The sequence below is a fragment of the Somniosus microcephalus genome, chromosome 33 (genome assembly GCF_052327205.1).
Source record: "Somniosus microcephalus isolate GS21.2 chromosome 33, FLI_Smic_1.0, whole genome shotgun sequence".
NCBI lineage: Eukaryota > Metazoa > Chordata > Chondrichthyes > Squaliformes > Somniosidae > Somniosus > Somniosus microcephalus.
Window position 1 is genome coordinate 39,700,683 of NC_141019.1, and position 18,570 is coordinate 39,719,252.

The window sequence follows — 18,570 nt, forward strand, 5'->3', positions numbered from 1 at the left end:
CATCAAACACTCCCAGGGCAGGTACAGCACGGGTTAGATACAGAGTAAAGCTCCCTCTACACTGTCCCATCAAATACTCCCAGGGCAGGTACAGCACGGGTTAGATACAGAGTAAAGCTCCCTCTACACTGTCCCCATGGTATCAGGACTGAGGGAGTGCTGCAGTGTCTGAGGTGCCGTCTTTCGGATGAGACACCAAACCAAGGCCTGTGACTGCCCCCTCGTGAACGTAAAAGATCCCAAGGCCACTAATGGAAGAAGATCAGGGGGAGTTCTCCCCGAGTATACCTCTCCCCACCCCCCACCCCCCACCCCGACCAAAACTGATTAACCGGTCGTTCATTCACCTCGCCTCTGATGGCGGGACCTTGCTGTGCGCAAAACGGTCTGCACGTGAAGCGTTTCGGGACGTGGCCGGGAGACTGGCAAAATCTCGCTGAATCTCCCGCTGATCGCGAACTCGCCCTCGCCCCCCCTCCCCCAGCGCTGACGCCGACGCTCTTTCCATCGTATCTCCCCATCTCTTCTCTCTCTCTCTCCCTCTCCAGCTTCGCCGATGGTGCAAGTGGATGAGAAAGGGGAGAAAGCCCGGCCGAACCACAAGAGGTGCATCATCATCCTGCGGGAAATCCCCGAGGCCACTCCGGTGGAGGTAAGGCGGAGGCACGGGTGCTGTCGGTCCCGGGAGTTTGACCCGGTGACGGGGAGGGAACGGCTGGTTTTTTCCCAAATGGGGGTCTGGGACACTCGGAGAGGAGCCTGGAGATGGCGGTGGTCTTCCCAAGCGCCTGCTGCCCTCGTCCTTTTAGGCGGTGGAGATCGCGGGTTGGTGTGGGGGTGCTGGGGATTGGGCGGGGAGTTGGGGCTGGGGATTGGGCCTGGGGAGTTGGGGCTGGGGATTGGGCGGGGAGATGGGGCTGGGGATTGGGCGGGGAGTTGGGGCTGGGGATTGGGCGGGGAGTTGGGGCTGGGGATTGGGCCTGGGGAGTTGGGGCTGGGGATTGGGCGGGGAGATGGGGCTGGGGATTGGGCGGGGAGTTGGGGCTGGGGATTGGGCGGGGAGTTGCGGCTGGGGATTGGGCGGGGAGTTGGGGCTGGGGATTGGGCGGGGAGTTGCGGCTGGGGATTGGGCGGGGAGTTGGGGCTGGGGATTGGGCGGGGAGATGGGGCTGGGGAGTTTGGGCTGGGGATTGGGCGGGGAGTGTTGGGGCCGGGGAGTTGGGGCCGGGGAGTTGGGGCCGAGATAGAAACATAGAAGATAGGAGCAGGAGTAGGCCATTCGGCCCCTCGAGCCTGCTCCACCATTCAATGAGATCATGGCTGATCATCCAAATTCAGTACCCTGTCCCTGCCTTCTCCCCATATCCCTTGATCCCTTTAGCCTTAAGAAATATATCCAACTCCTTCTTGAATATATTTAATGAATTGGCCTCAACTGCCTTGTGTGGTAGAGAATTCCACAGGTTCACCACTCTCTGGGTGAAGAAATTCCTCCTCATCTCAGTCCTAAATGGCTTACCCCTTATCCTTAGACTGTGACCCCTGGTTCTGGACTCCCCCGCCATCGGGAACATCCTTCCTGCATCTAGTCTGTCGAGTCCTGTTAGAATTTTATAAGTTTCAATGAGATCCCCTCTCATTCTTCTAAACTCCAGCGAGTGTAAGCCTAATCGACCCAATCTCTCCTCATACGTCATTCCTGCCATCCCAGGTATCAGCCTGGTGAATCTTCGCTGCACTCCCTCCATGGCAAGAACATCCTTCCTCAGATAAGGCGACCAAAACTGCACACAATACTCAAGGTGTGGTCTCACCAAGGCCCTGTCCAACTGCAGCAAGACATCCTTGTTCCTGTACTCTAATCCGCCGCCTTAACCGCCTGCTGCACCTGCATGCTTACCTTCAGCGACTGGTGCACAAGGACACCCAGGTCTCGTTGCACTTCCCCTTCTCCCAATCTATTGCCGTTCAGATAATAATCTGCCTTCCTGTTTTTGCCACCAAGGTGGATAACCTCGCATTTATCCACGTTATATTGCATCTGCCATGCAGCTGCCCAATCACCCAACCTGTCCAAATCATACTGAGATGGGCAGGATTGAACTATGAAAGGGGGAGCGGTCTCTATCTGACGTGTGGCTGGAGGGCCGGGGGGTGGGATTTACCGCCCTCAGCGTGCGGCCAGAATGCTTGAACTTTCCCATCTTGTTGGCAGGATGTCCAGGCTCTGTTCAGGAGTGAGGGCTGCCCGCCGGTCATCAGCTGTGAGTTCGCCCACAACAACAATTGGTACATCACCTTCCAGTCCGACAGCGACGCTCAGCAGGTAGGTGGACCTCGGGGCTCCGAACCGCCCGCACTCGCAGCCGTGGCTGACCTCACCACCCCCCCCCTCACTCCCGGCTGTCGCTGATCATCCTCCTCCGCTTCGCTCTCGTCCGGTTGCCGCAGACCGGCTAGCTCGCTGTCTGCGTGCAGGAGGCAGAGTTGGGATCTGGGAGGTCCCCGGGAGGTGGACACACCACCCCGCGACGTTCTGTGTGTGTAAACCTGACCCTCTCTCTCTTCCCTCCCTCTTAAAACAGGCGTTCAGATATTTACGCGAAGAGGTCAAGACTTTCATGGGGAAACCGATACTGGTGAGTATCTCACAGGCCCATTCCCACTGCGGGTGTTGGGGTCAAACCTGCTAATGGGATTGGGTTCCCGTTGGGGGAGATGTTAAGGGGATTGGGGTTCCTGTTGGTGATGTTGATGGGATTGGGGTTCCTGTTGGCGATGTTGATGGGGATTGGGGTTCCTGTTGGTGATGTTGATGGGATTGGGGTTCCTGTTGGTGATGTTGATGGGGTTGGGGTTCCTGTTGGTGATGTTGATGGGGATTGGGGTTCCTGTTGGTGATGTTGATGGGGATTGGGGTTCCTGTTGGTGATGTTGATGGGATTGGGGTTCCTGTTGGTGATGTTACATAGAAACATAGAAGGTAGGAGCAGGAGTAGGCCATTCAGCCCTTCGAGCCTGCTCCGCCATTCAATGAGATCATGGCTGATCATCCAAATTCAGTATCCTGTCCCTGCCTTCTCCCCATATCCCTTGATCCCTTTAGCCTTAAGAAATATATCCAACTCTTTTTGAATATATTTAATGAACTGGCCTCCACTGCCCTCTGTGGCAGAGAATTCCACAGGTTCACCACTCTCTGGGTGAAGAAATTCCTCCTCATTTCAGTCCTAAATGGCTTACCCCTTATCCTTAGACTATGACCCCTGGTTCTGGACTCCCTGGCCATCATAAACATCCTTCCTGCATCTAGTCTGTCCAGGCCTGACAGAATTTTATAGGTTTCGATGAGATCCCCTCTCAATCTTCTAAACTCCAGTGAGTATAAGCCCAATCGACACAATCTCTCCTCATACGTCATTCCTGCCATCCCAGGTATCAGCCTGGTGAATCTTCGCTGCACTCCTTACATGGCAAGAACGTCCTTCCTCCGGTAAGGCGACCAAAACTGCACACAATACTCAAGGTGTGGTCTCACCAAGGCCCTGTACAACTGTAGCAAGACATCCTTGTTCCTGTATTCGAACCCTCTTGCTACGAAGGCCAACATACCATTTGCCTTCTTAACCGCCTGCTGCACCTGCATGCTTACCTTCAGCAACTGGTGCACAAGAACACCCAGGTCTCTTTGCACTTCCCCTTTTCCCAATCTATTGCCATTCAATAATAATCTGCCTTCCTGTTTTTGCCACCAAAGTGGATAACCTCACATTTATCCACATTATAGTGCATTTGCCATGTTTCTGCCCAATCACTCAATCTGTCCAAATCGTACTGGAGTTTCACGACATCCTCCTCACAGCATACCCTCCCACCCAGCTTTGTGTCATCTGCAAATTTGAAGATATTACATCCAATTCCCTCGTCCAGGTCATTAATATATATTGTGAACAGCTGGGGTCCTAGGACCGATCCTTGCGGTACCCCACTAGTCACTGCCTGCCACTCGGAAAACGACCCGTTTATTCCAACTCTTTGCTTTCTGTCCGCCAACCAGTTCTCTATCCAAGTCAATACCTTGCCCTCTGGGATTGCGGTTCCTGTTGGTGATGTTGATGGGGTTGGGGTTCCTGTTGGTGATGTTGATGGGATTGGGGTTCCTGTTGGTGATGTTGATGGGATTGGGGTTCCTGTTGGTGATGTTGATGGGATTGGGGTTCCTGTTGGTGATGTTGATGGGATTGGGGTTCCTGTTGGTGATGTTGAGGGGATTGGGGTTAATGTTGGTGATGTTTTATGTGATTGGGGTTCCTGTTGGAGATGTTGATGGGATTGGGGTTCCTGTTGGTGATGTTGAGGGGATTGGGGTTAATGTTGGTGATGTTTTATGTGATTGGGGTTCCTGTTGGAGATGTTTATGGGATTGGGGTTAATGTTGGGTGTTGTGTTCCAGTGGCTGGGTGGTGATAGGTGAGCGTCTGACCCTTGACCATCCTGATGTGTTCTGTTGTGTGGTGTCTCCTCCTTGCAGGCCAGGATCAAGGCAAAGCCCATTGCCATCAACACGTTCTTCCCCAAGAATGGGTACAGGGTGCTGGACTCCAACCTGTACCCCCAGCAGCCCCAGACGCAGCAACAGTACGCCTCCCCGCTCTTCATGCAGCCGGTATTCAGTGCTCAGCAGCAGTACCCCCTCTACAGCATTCTCCCACCAGCCTGGTCAACCAGCCAGCCATACTTCGAGACTCCCCTGGTAAGGTCCAGTCCAAGTAAAGTTCTCTCTACACTGTCCCATTAAACACTCCCAGGGCAGGTACAGCACAGGGTTAGATACAGAGTAAAGCTCCCTCTACACTGTCCCCATCAAACACTCCCAGGGCAGGTACAGCACGGGTTAGATACAGAGTAAAGCTCCCTCTACACTGTCCCCATCAAACACTCCCAGGGCAGGAACAGCACGGGTTAGATACAGAGTAAAGCTCCCTCTACACTGTCCCATCAAACACTCCCAGGGCAGGTACAGCACGGGTTAGATACAGAGTAAAGCTCCCTCTACACTGTCCCCATCAAACACTCCCAGGGCAGGTACAGCACGGGTTAGATACAGAGTAAAGCTCCCTCTACACTGTCCCCATCAAACACTCCCAGGGCAGGTACAGCAGGGGTCAGATACAGAGTAAAGCTCCCTCTACACTGTCCCCATCAAACACTCCCAGGGCAGGCATGTCTCTCTGTCTCTGTTTCTCTGTGTGTGTGTGTGTGTGTCTCTCTCTCTGTCTCTCTCTATTTCTTTGTGTCTGTAGTGTCCGCGTATCAATAACACACGGACTGCAGGAGAACGGTAATAACAGGTGTTTACTGAACAGAGGGTATGCTGGAACTGAAAGTACAGAAGCCTGCTACGGCTTTATATACAGGTGTGGTCACTGCCGGTACTACAATATAAAAGCAGTTCTCTCTTAAAGGTACATACACAACAATTCCTCCCCTTTTAGATAAACAGTACATAACATTCATTTAACAATTAAATAATAACTAATTAGAATTACAATTTTCTCTGTACTATATACATCAACTGAAGTAATATTTATAAATTCGGTCTTTGAGGAGGCTTCCTGATCCTGTCTGGATAGCGCCTTTCTCGAGTATCCTGTTCTTGCGGCGGAGTCGATTCTGGCTCATTGTCATTGGTTGGTTCGTCAGCTTCCAATACCACTGATTCTGAGGTAGACGCAATCTGTACTTCGGGTTCATCACCAGGTGCGCATGCTCGTGGTATGGGTTTGACTTGTTCCTGTGACTCTAGAATCTGGTCAGCATGGCGTCTCACGATGCTCTCTCCAACGTCCACTGTGTACATTAGTGGTCCCTGCTGTGTGCATATCGTTCCTGGCTGCCATTTTTCTGTTCGGTAGTCGCGGGCCAAGACTGGTTGCCCTATCTTGAAGCTCTTGGTTGGCTTCTCATTGATGTGCTGGAATTGCTTATCCTCAACATCTCGTCTTATGTTTGGTTTGAGCAAATCCAGGCGACATCTTAACCTTCGGTTAAAGAACATTATGGCTGGAGCTTGGTTGGTGACTGCATGTGTCGCATTCCGGTAAGCAAACAAGAAATTATCCACCTTGTGTTGTAGTGGTATGTTGTCGTTTTACATCGCCTTTATTGCTTTTTTAAAGGTCTGAACAAACCTCTCAGCCAATCCATTTGTGGCTGGATGATATGGGGCAGATGTGTAATGTTTTACCCCATTATTCCTCAAAAACCTCCGGAAATCCTCGGACACAAACTGTGGTCCATTGTCGGAGCAAATCTGTTCTGGCAAGCCATTCCTGGCGAAGATGGTCCGTAGGACTGCAATAGTTTTCTCCGTGGTGGTGGAGGACATTTTGATGACCCTGGCCATTTCGAATGTGCATCCACGGCAATTAAAAACATTGAGTCCATAAATGGACCAGCAAAATCAATGTGTACCCGTTGCCATGGAGATGAGGGCCACTCCCATGGGTGTAGCGGGGCCTGTGGTGGAGCGTTTTGGACTTTCTGGCATCCTGTGCATCTCTTGGTCATATCCTCGATTTCTTTATCAATTCCCGGCCACCACACAAACGCCCTGGCTAGGCTCTTCATTTTTACCCCTCCCAGATGATCCTCATGAAGCTCATTGAGCACTCTATCTCTCAACTTGGGTGGAATTACCACTCGGGATCCACACATCAAGGTCCCCCGGCACACTGACAACTGTTCTCTCCTTGGCGAGAATGCTGGCAACAGTGAGTCGCCATGTGCTGGCCATCCCTTCACCGTCAAATCATAGACCTGAGAGTGTGTCGGGTCATTTCGGGTTTCCTTCTCTATACTTGAGTTTGTAACAGGTAGACATTTGACTATGGTCGAATGGAATATCTCAACAGGGTCCACTGCAGGTGCTTCCTCCACCGTAGGTAACGGCAGGCGCGACAGCCCATCAGCGTTTCCATGCTGTTTCGTACCCTTGTATTCTGTCGTATTGATGTGCCCCTAGAAAAAGGGACCATCTTTGCAGCCATTGCGCCGTCATCACCGGAACGCCCTTCTTTGGGTTAAAAATGGAGACAAGAGGCTGGTGATCAGTCAGTAGAGTGAATTTCTGCCCGTGCAGATAGTGATTGAACTTCTTCACCCCCCACACCAGGCTGAGGGCCTCCCTGTCAATCTGGGCGTAGTTACGCTCGGCTGAGGTTAACGAGCGCGACGCAAAGGCTATTGGCCTCTCTGAACCATCAAGCAATTTGTGTGACAGCACCGCTCCAATGCCGTAGGGAGACGCATCACATGCCAACTGAATTGGTAGCGTTGGATTGTAGTGGGCCAATACTTCTTTTGAAGTGATTAGGCATTTACATTTCTGAAAGGCACGCTTACACTCATCACTCCATTTCCATGCTACTCCAGTTTGCAGCAGGGCATTCAGTGGGTGCAGAATTGTAGATAAATTTGGCAAGAACTTATGGTAGTAGTTCACCAACCCGAGGAACGACCTCAGTTGCGACACATTTTCTGGTGCTGGAGCCTTGACTACTGCCTCAATCTTGTCTGGGGACTTATGTAACCCCTCTTCATCAATCATGTGGCCACAATACAAGATTTGTTTCCTGAAAAACTTGCATTTGGGGCAGTTGGCTCGTAGCCCATATTCTTGTAATCTAGTGAGCACCTGCTCCAGGTTGGCAAGGTGTTCACTGTCATTTTTGCCCGTAACCAGGATGTTGTCCAAATAACACTGGGTCCCCGGGATCCCTTGCAGGACTTGTTCCATCGCCCTCTGCCAAATAGCCGGAGCTGATGCTACCCCGAATACCAGTCGGTTGTACTGGTAAAGACCTTTGTGTGTTTATCGTGAGGTATTTTCTAGATGCTTCTTCTACCTCCATTTGTAGATATGCTTGGGCCAGATCAATCTTCGTAAAGCGTTTCCCTCCAGATAGTGAGGCGAAAATATCTTCGATCCGCGGAAGTGGATATTGTACTGTGTGCAGGACTGGGTTCACAGTCACCTTGAAGTCCCCACAGATGCGAACCTTCTTCGGCTCCCCAGGCGTGCTGCTCAATGATTTCTTCATTACAGAAATGATGGATGTGGCCCACTCGCTCCAGTCCACCTTGGACGGCACACCCGAACGCTCCAGACTCTCCAGCTCTGCTTCGACGGCTGGGCGGATCGCGTACGGTACCAGTCTGGCCTTAAAAAAAATTTGGGGTTTGCGTTATCTTCAATTTTTATCATTGCCGTTACTCCTTTTAGAGTCCCAAGTCCTTGCTGGAACACCTCTTTCGCGTCAGTTAGAATTTTTGACAGTCGTCCAGGTGTGACGTCGTCATCCTTTTTGTCAGCCACAGTTAACGCCTGAATGGAATGCCAATCCAATTGTATTTTTCGGATCCATTCACGTCCCAATAATGGTGGTCCTCCATCTGGTAGTATATATAGATACAGTTTCTGTGTTTCCTTGCCGTTGTATTTAACGGGCACCCTTATTTTTCCTCTGGGGTAGACTTTTTGCCCCGTATATGTCTTCAATACAATGGACGTGTCCTTCAAGGGTATGTATGAGAATAGCCACTCATAGTCTTGTCGATTCATGACTGTTGGGGCTGATCCTGTGTCCAATTCCATCTTTACTTGGGACCCTGCTATCATGAGGGTGACCCAAATGGTTCGGTGATCCTCCTTTGCGATCACGTTGTGTAACTTTAGACAACTTAGTCTCCTGCTCCCGGAGTCATTATCACTCTCCTGATCTTCTGAACTACTGTCTGTCATTTTTTTTTACTTTCTTGTACTTTTCCTTAGTTCTTTTAGTGTTGGTTTTCTTTCCCGACCTGCAGACTTGTGCTATGTGTCCCACTTTTCCACATTGCCTGCATACTTTGTCCTTAAACCAGCAGTCCTTCTGGTCATGGGTTGTTCTGCCGCAGCAATAGCATTTTTCTGCTCCATATGCCATTTCGTTGGTGCTATATTCTTGCGGTTTCTGTTGTATTTCCGCAGCTCCCAGTGCTGCTGCTTCGTAGGATACTGCCACGCTGAAAGCCTTTTCTAGCGTAAGGTCCTTTTCCGAAAGTAGTCGTTTCTGGGTTCCTTCACTCTGGAGCCCGCAGACAAACTTATCCCTTAAGGTGTCTGCCAGTCCTGCTCCGAACTGGCAGTGCTTCGATAACTTGCGTAGTTCCGTAAGATAGTCAGCATTACTCTCATCTTTGTGCTGGTTTCTTTTATGGAACTTGAATCTTTCTGCTATCAGTGTAGGGTTTAGATGTTCCTGTAAGATATTGACAATCTCTTCAAAGCTTTTCTCCATTGGTTTAGCTGGGGTAATTAAATTCCGCAATAGGCCGTACGTTCCCGCGCCCATCAAATTTAATCATACCGACGCCGCCTTTTCATCGGCCACCCCATTTGCCTTGCAGTACACTTCAATTCTTTCCACATACGTGGTCCAGTCTTCTATTTCGTTGTCAAAAGCAGTGATACTGCCACTCTTCGGCATCTTGGGTGGTTTAAAATGGCGCCTCCCGCGCTTTTCCTTCTTCCCCAATGGAATAAAATGGCGCCTCCCACGCTTTCCCTTCTTCCCCTTGCTGCCAATGCTGCTCCTAGCATTCTAAATAGTAATGGCGGCGCCCCACGGCTTCGGCGCATCTCTCTTTCTTTTGTTAGTTAAATTCCTTAGTTTTATTCTTCTTCGACGCTGTCCACTGCGCGTCTCTTTTCCTTCCCCTCTTTTATTTTCTCTAACGCTGCCCGGCTCTTGAGCACCAACCGCGCCCTGTGCGCTCCACCCTCTCTCTCTCTCTCTTTTCCTTCCTGACGACGCTGCACGACCCCCTTGCAGAGCCACTCGATCGAGCTCATGCCCGCCGCAGTCCGGAAGGGTCAGCGCACTACCTGCTACCAGCACGATTTGCTGGAACACCTTGACTGGGGAGCCAAGCCCAGCTCTCCACAGCTTCCCCTGCGATTCACTGAACTCCGATGGATCACTGGGCGTTCTTTTCAGGGATGGATCCCCGTGAGATGATGCAGTACTGCAGGTGAGTTCGAACCTGCTCGTCGCCACTGTAGTGTCCGCGTATCAATAACACACGGACTGCAGGAGAACGGTAATAACAGGTGTTTACTGAACAGAGGGTATGCTGGAACTGAAAGTACAGAAGCCTGCTACGGCTTTATATACAGGTGTGGTCACTGCCGGTACTACAGTATAAAAGCAGTTCTCTCTTAAAGGTACATACACAACAGTTTCTTTCTCTCTCTCTCTCACACTAACTCTCCTCGCGCTCGCTGTGAGCGGGGAGCTTGTTCTGACCCGTGTTGTTGATCGTTTGTCAATCTCCGCAGGCTCCGTTCCCCAACAGTGGCTTCGTGAACGGTTTCTCCGCAGCGGGAGGTTACAAGGCCAACTCCTCGCCGCAGAACCTGATCCGCCCCTACTACAGAAACCGGTAAGACCACCCACCGTCCGGCGGGGGGAGCGGGGCAGCGCTGGGGGGCAAGGCGGGGGCGGGAGTGGTTACCCCGTGGAGTACAGGACCTGCGCTCTCGGTCAGGGCAGGAATGGGGAGGACAGCGCCCGTCGGTAACGCCCCCGCCCGCCCTCGGCCTCAACAGCTCCGCTCCCGGGGTCAGACACTGACCGTTCACTCACTCCCGGGGATCCTCAGCCAGCGGGGCTGATGGGCGCCTCTCTTGGTCCTGTCTGTGAGTGTCGCTTTAATCACTGGGGATGTGTGGGAGCAGTTTTTAATCAAACTCCTTTTGTGTCCCAGAGGTGATGTCCCTGAATGTTGGAGCCCAGTGATGATCAATACTTCGCTTGTAGGGTGAAGGGGCCCGCGTGGAGTGTGTTTGGGTCTCTCTTCCCCCTCTCTTTTTCTCTCTCTCTCTTCCCCCTCCTCTCTCTCTGTCTCTCTCTCTCTTTCCCCCTTCCTTCATTCCCACCCAGACCTCTGCTGCCGGGACTCCCTGCCCGATGATACGCAAGATTATGAGATCTGAGGGCCTTTTCAGGATCAGGAGCTGGTCCCGCGAATGCTCCGAGTCTCCCCCTCCCTGCTGCACCCCCCCACCGCCCCATTCTGCAGCCCGAGGTGCGAGGCAGGCCCTGGTCGATCAGACAATGACTCGCTTTGAAAGACGTTTGGAATCGGTGTGCGGATTGCGTAGGCTGAGGGGCGCCGGAGGTCCGGGGGAACGCGACTGGCTCTGATCTCCTTCTTGCGGAGACGGTGGGGAGAATTAGGAGTCACTGGATGGCGATCCGGAGCAGGGGTCGGAGGGTGCGGAGGCCAAGGTGGTGGGTCGGGTCCGGCCCCGGAAGATTGCGACGCGGAGTGACCGCAACTAACGGATGTGTGATTTTTAATTTTTTTTTTTACCCATCCCAATACGCAGGTCACAGGGCAAAACAGGGCAAACCCCACCTACGCTGCGGCCCCGCCGAGGGAACCCTGACGGTCGGAGCCCTCTCGCTGTCAGACACGGGCCTGGCCCCACACACCCCGCGCGTTGTCCCGGGGCACCCAGTCCAAGCCTCCAGCTACAAAGAGCCGTCACCGGGAGCGGAGCGCAGCCCAGATGGAAGCCTCGGCAACAGGGGAAGGTGAGAGCGATGGACACAGGTCACTATCGACCCCCGGCTCGGGAACTGCCCTCCGTTATCCAACCCCCCCTGTACCTGCCCTGGGAGTGTTTTGATGCGACAGTGTAGAGGGCGCTTTACTCTGTAGCTAATCCGTGCTGTACCTGTCCTGGGAGTGTTTGATGGGGACAGTGTAGAGGGAGCTTTACTCTGTATCTAACCCCGTGCTGCACCTGTCCTGGGAGTGTTTGATGGGGACAGTGTAGAGGGAGCTTTACTCTGTATCTAATCCGTGCTGTACCTGTCCTGGGAGTGTTTGATGGGGACAGTGTAGAGGGAGCTTTACTCTGTATCTAATCCGTGCTGTACCTGTCCTGGGAGTGTTTGATGGGGACAGTGTAGAGGGGGCTTTACTCTGTATCTAACCAGTGTACAGTAAGGGGTTTGGGCGGAAGGGACGGTGAATTTGTGAACTCGTCGCTGACCTTATTTTGTTCCCTCCCCTCCCAGGCGTGGTGCATACCGAGGGAGGAGAAGGCGAGACGAGGACAGAATCATGGTGAGTACTGTACCCCAGTGTTACACAGTGACAGACCTGTACCCACCAGTACTGTACCCCAGTGTTACACAGTGACAGACCTGTACCCACCAGTACTGTATCCCAGTGTTATACAGTGACAGACCTGTACCCACCAGTACTGTACCCCAGTGTTATACAGTGACAGACCTGTACCCACCAGTACTGTACCCCAGTGTTATACAGTGACAGACCTGTACCCACCAGTACTGTACCCCAGTGTTATACAGTGACAGACCTGTACCCACAGGCTCTGAGCGCGATGGTCGATGCCGATCTGACCGGTGAACCATCTCCTCCCACAGAGACCTCCACCACCGGAGATCCCGGCACCAAAGCTGGACTTGGCGCCCTCGAATTTCCCCCCTCTGCCGGGCGCCATCGTGAGCGCACAGGGAGAGCCTGTGTTGGAGAACAGGATGTCGGATGTGGTGCGGGGCATTAGCAAGGACAAGGTAATGTCTCTGTCTCTCTGTCTTTGTCTCTCTGTCTTTGTCTCTCTGTCTTTGTCTCTCTGTCTGTCTGTCTCTCTCTCTCTCTCTCTGGCGCGCGCGCTCTGCAGCGCCCTCGTTCTGTCTGTCTATGCGGCGCTCTCGTTCTCTCTGTCTGTCTCTCTGTCTGTCTCTCTGTCTGTCTCTCTGTCTGTCTCTCTCTCTGTCTCTCTCTCTGTCTCTCTCTCTCTGTCTCTCTCTCTGCCTCTCTCTCTGCCTCTGTCTGTCTCTCTCTCTCTGTCTCTCTCTCTCTGTCTCTCTCTCTCTGTCTCTCTCTCTCTGTCTCTCTCTCTGTCTCTCTCTCTGTCTCTCTGTCTGCATTGAGCTCTCTCGCTCTGTGTCGCGCTCTCTCTGTCTGTCTGCGCGGCGCTCTCTCGCTCTGTCTGTCTGTGCAGCGCCCTCGTTCTGTCTGTCTGTGTGTGTGTCTCTCTCTCTCTCTCTGTCTCACGAGCTTCATCATTCCCCCCCAGGAGACGAGTAAAGACCCGCCGACCAGTCCCCCTGTCCCAACCGCAGTGGAAGTGCCGCACGACTCCTCGCCTCCGTCCTCGGCTACTGGGCCATGCGCGCACTGGACGACCCCTCCGGATCCTGCAGCTGCAACAGTGAGGTATGAGCAAAGCGTACACAGCAGGGGCGGGGTGCGGGACCGACCAGGACTCCTGTGGGTAGCTCTCTCGCCTCGGAGTCAGAAGGTCGTGGGTTGGGCCCCCACTCCAGAGACTCGAGCCCCATAATCCAGGCCGACCCTCCCCAGTGCCAGTACTGAGGGAGCGCCGCACTGTCGGAGGGGCAGTACTGAGGGAGCGCCGCACTGTCGGAGGGGCAGTACTGAGGGAGCTCCGCACTGTCGGAGGGGCAGTACTGAGGGAGCGCCGCACTGTCGGAGGGTCAGTACTGAGGAAGCGCCGCACTGTCGGAGGGGCAGTACTGAGGGAGCGCCGCACTGTCGGAGGGACGGTACTGAGGGAGCACCGCTCTGTCGGAGGGGCAGTACTGAGGGAGCGCCGCACTGTCGGAGGGTCAGTACTGAGGAAGCGCCGCACTGTCGGAGGGGCAGTACTGAGGGAGCGCCGCACTGTCGGAGGAGCAGTACTGAGGGAGCGCCGCACTGTCGGAGGGGCAGTACAGAGGGAGCGCCGCACTGTCGGAGGGGCAGTACTGAGGGAGCGCCGCACTGTCGGAGGGGCGGTACTGAGGGAGCGCCGCACTGTCGGAGGGACGGTACTGAGGGAGCGCCGCTCTGTCGGAGGGACGGTACTGAGGGAGCGCCGCACTGTCGGAGGGGCAGTACGGAGGGAGCACCGCACTGTCGGAGGGACGGTACTGAGGGAGCGCCGCACTGTCGGAGGGGCAGTATGCTGCGCGGTATCCCATCGAGCGACGGCACACGTTCAGGCGACCGCTGTGATTTATCACGTTGCTTGTTTGCGGGAGCTTGCTGTGCGCAAATTGGCTGCCGCGTTTCCTACATTATAACAGCGACCTCACCTCAATGTCAAGCGCTTTGGGACGTCCCGAGGCGGTGAAAGGCGCTTGAGAAATGCAACAATTTTTTTTTTTCTCTCTTTCCTCCCTCTGTCTCTCCCTCCTTCCCCACCCCCGCCAGCAGCCCGCAGACGTCAGAGCAGACGCCCCCGGAGAACGTCGCACAGAGAGAAACTCGCACTACGAACCCTGCTTCCCCGCCCCCGGTAACGACGGATGCTGCTAAACCGGCGAGGACGAGCGTCGCCCCGATCTCCGTAAGTATCGGCCGGGGGGGTGTCGTGGCGCGGAATCCGGTGTGGGGGAGGGCTGGAGCATCGGATGGAGAGGGTCTCTCAGCGCCCGTCCATTTAGGGCCGGGCGGGGCGAGGCAGCGATCCGGCTTCCCCGGGTGCCTACCGCTCGGTTTGAGCGTGCAGACATTGGGCGAGAAGGGGATGGGGATTTTTCCCCCTCCCCCAGCAGTCCCAGAGAGGAGTGATATCTGGGGGGGGTCCTCGTACATGAAACACAAAAAGTTGGAGGTACAGCAAGCGATTAGGAAGGCAAATGGAACGGGGCTGGAGGAGGTTACAGAGATAGGGAGGGTTGTAGGGGGCTGGAGGAGGTTACAGAGATAGGGAGGGTTGTAGGGGCTGGAGGAGGTTACAGAGATAGGGAGGGGTGTAGGGGCTGGAGGAGGTTACAGAGATAGGGAGGGTTGTAGGGGGCTGGAGGAGGTTACAGAGATAGGGAGGGTTGTAGGGGGCTGGAGGAGGTTACAGAGATAGGGAGGGTTGTAGGGGCTGGAGGAGGTTACAGAGATAGGGAGGGTTGTAGGGGCTGGAGGAGGTTACAGAGATAGGGAGGGCAGTAGGGGCTGGAGGAGGATACAGAGATAGGGAGGGCAGTAGGGGCTGGAGGAGGTTACAGAGATAGGGAGGGTTGTAAGGGCTGGAGGAGGTTACAGAGATAGGGAGGGCAGTAGAGGCTGGAGGAGGTTACAGATAGGGAGGGTTGTAGGGGCTGGAGGAGGTTACAGAGATAGGGAGGGCAGTAGGGGCTGGAGGAGGTTACAGAGATAGGGAGGGCAGTAGGGGCTGGAGGAGGTTACAGAGATAGGGAGGGTTGCAGGGGGCTGGAGGAGGTTACAGAGATAGGGAGGGCAGTCGGGGCTGGAGGAGGTTACAGAGATAGGGAGGGTTGCAGGGGGCTGGAGGAGGTTACAGAGATAGGGAGGGCAGTAGGGGCTGGAGGAGGTTACAGAGATAGGGAGGGTTGTAGTGGGCTGGAGGAGGTTGCAGAGATAGGGAGGGCAGTAGGGGCTGGAGGAGGTTACAGAGCTAGGGAGGGTTGTAGGGGGCTGGAGGAGGTTACAGAGATAGGGAGGGTTGTAGGGGGCTGGAGGAAGTTACAGAGATAGGGAGGGTTGTAGGGGGCTGGAGGAGGTTAGAGATAGGGAGGGTTGTAGGGGCTGGAGGAGGTTACAGAGATAGGGAGGGTTGTAGGGGGCTGGAGGAGGTTACAGAGATAGGGAGGGTTGTAGGGGGCTGGAGGAGGTTACAGAGATAGGGAGGGTTGTAGGGGGCTGGAGGAGGTTACAGAGATAGGGAGGGTTGCAGGGGGCTGGAGGAGGTTACAGAGATAGGGAGGGTTGTCGGGGCTGGAGGAGGTTACAGAGATAGGGAGGGTTGTAGGGGGCTGGAGGAGGTTACAGAGATAGGGAGGGTTGTAGGGGGCTGGAGGAGGTTACAGAGATAGGGAGGGTTGTAGGGGGCTGGAGGAGGTTACAGAGATAGGGAGGGTTGTGGGGGCTGGAGGAGGTTACAGAGATAGGGAGGGTTGTTGGGGCTGGAGGAGGTTACAGAAATAGGGAGGGGGAGCGAGGAGGCCATGGAGGGATTTGAAAACAAGGATGAGAATTTTGAAATCGAGGCGTTGCTTAAGCGTAGTGGCGTAGGTTAAGTGAGTGGGCAAAATTTTGGCAGATGGAGTATAATGTGGGAAAATGTGAGGTTACCCACTTTGGTAGGAAGAATTGAAAAGCAAAATATTATTTAAATGGAGAAAGACTACAAAATGCTGAGGTACAGAGGGATCTGGGTGTCCTCGTACATGAAACACAAAAAGTCAGCCCGCAGGTACAGCAAGTAATTAGGAAGGCAAATGGAATGTTGGCCTTTATTGCAAGGAGTGTGGAGTATAAAAGTAGGGAAGTCTTGCTGCAGCTGTACAGGGCGCTGGTGAGACCACACCTGGACCAGTTTTGGTCTCCTTATTTAAGGAAGGATATAATTGCATTGGAGGCAGTTCAGAGAAGGTTCACCAGCTTGATTCCTGGGATGAAGGGGGTTGACGTATGACGAAAGGTTGAGCAGGTTGGGCCTATACTCATTGGAGTTTAGAAGAGTGAGAGGGGATCTTATTGAAACATATACGATTCTGAGGGGGCCTCGACAGAGTGGATGCAGGGAGGATGTTTCCCCTCGTGGGGGAATCTAGAACTCGGGGGCATAGTCTCAGAATAAGGGGACGCCCTTTTAAGACGGAGATGAGGAGGAATTTCTTCTCTCGGGGTAGTGAATCTTTGGAATTCTCCACCCCGGAGAGCTGTGGAGGCGGAGTCACTGAATGTATTCAAGGCGGAGATAGACAGAGATATTTGGAAGGTAAGGGAGCTGAGGGTTATGGGGAGCGGGCGGGGAAGTGGTGTTGAGGTCAAGATCAGATCAGCCATGGTCTTATTGAATGGCGGAGCAGGCTCGAGGGGTGGAATGACCGACTCCTGCTCCTATTTATTATGTTCTTAAGTGTTTTTGGCAGAGTGCGGGTTTAATATTTGCCCTCTGTCTCTCTGTCTCTGCCGCGCGCTCGCCGTCTCTGCCGCGCGCTCGCCGTCTCTGCCGCGCGCTCGCTGTCTCTGCCACGCTCCCCGCTCGAGGACTAACCCCCACGTCCTGCTTTCTCTCCCTCCCCCACCCCCCCCCGCCCCTTTGTACAGGAGCCCAGGAAGCTGAGCTACGCAGAGGTTTGCCAGAAGCCACCCCAGCCCCCACCCCCGCAGCCCCTGAGGGAGCTTCGCCCCAACACAGCGGAAGACAAGGCGGAGGAGAGCGGCGGCGGCGGCGGCGGCGGAGGGGAGAAAGCTGGCGACAGGACGCTGGAGCGGACGGACGGGAGGCCGAAGGAGGCGCCCGGACCCCGGGGATCGGTCCCCTCCCCGGCCGGCCCGCGGCTGGGCGCCGGGAAGGTGAGGGAGCAGCGCCGACAGTTCAGCCGCAGGTCGTCCTCGCCTCACGGACCGGTCCGGCGCTCCGGCAAGGAACAGAACGCACCTCTGAAATCACCAAAGTAAAACGGAAAGGAAAGGACACTCATGGAGGGCGAAAAAAAATTATATATGTGTGTATATATATATATATATAATGATTAAATAATGTGCGGAGAGGATCCTCCTAGCAGGGGGGAACCCTCTCTATCTCCTGCCCCCTCCCATCCTCCCCCCGCCCCCCCCACCCCGTTCCTCACCCCCCTGCCGAGGAACAACACCTCCCTCTGACCCAAGACGAGGGCACTGCGATGGAGCCTCGCCCGACCTGTAGCTTTAATCGGCTTTACCCCACAGAAGAATCCCGTGGAGCGGGGAGGCGGGGATAGAGACGGGAGGGCGTGGAGCTGCTCGTTTAAGCATCATCTTGCTCGTGAATGTTTTCGGTAGCCGAGGAGGGGGGCGGATGTCCCCCCACCCCAGGGACTGTAATTCAGAATGGTGGTGGGGGGTGAGAATTGATCAGGAACCTCCGCGCACTGACTCCGAGAATGATTCACTCGAATCTCGCCGAGATTTAAGACGGGGTGGGTGAGGAGGGGTCAGTGCGGGGGTGGGGGGAGGGGAGGGTGGGTGGTGGCGGAATTAATAATTATTTTTGAAGGGTTTAACAAAAAAAAAAGCGCAGACGCGTTGCGATCAGGTTAAGAGCAGAACTATTTATGAATTGGCTTGTAGTTGATGTGCGGCGCGCGCTCGCTCGCTTCGGTCTGCGCTCGCGCACGTTAGTCCATGCGCGCAGGATGTACGCTGGCGCGGAATGGCTGCGCAGAACGTCTGCGTGCAGTCTGTGCATGTGTGCGCGTGCAAAATGTTTACGCGCAGTTGGTGCGTGCGCGCAAAATGCGTGAACGCGCTGTCTGTGGGCGTGTGAAATGTTTGTCTCTGTGCGCGCGCGTGCGGTGTGTGTGTGCGCGGCTATGTGCGCGCGCAGTCTGAGTGTGCACGGCTGTGTGCGCGCGGGCTGAGTGTGTGTGTGCGTGCGCGGGCTGAGTGTGTGTGCGCAGTCTGTGCGCGCGCGTGCGGTTGGAGTGTGTGCGCGGTCTGTGTGTGTGCGCACGCGGTCTCTGCGAAGTGTGTGCGGGG

At 54.5% G+C, this 18,570-nt stretch overlaps 1 protein-coding gene across 1 annotated transcript; it reads left to right on the forward strand.

Moving 5' to 3' along the window:
• The first annotated feature begins 440 nt into the window (after positions 1-440).
• On the forward strand, positions 441-18,036 carry larp4aa (La ribonucleoprotein 4Aa). Its single transcript, XM_085973109.1, has 10 exons — positions 441-652; positions 2,216-2,326; positions 2,586-2,639; positions 4,532-4,753; positions 10,382-10,485; positions 12,132-12,180; positions 12,504-12,653; positions 13,160-13,299; positions 14,299-14,434; positions 17,158-18,036. Exons 1-10 carry the CDS (start codon positions 557-559, stop codon positions 17,509-17,511), a joined length of 1,416 nt encoding a protein of 471 aa, XP_085829235.1. The 5' UTR covers positions 441-556; the 3' UTR covers positions 17,512-18,036.
• The last annotated feature ends 534 nt before the right edge of the window (positions 18,037-18,570 follow it).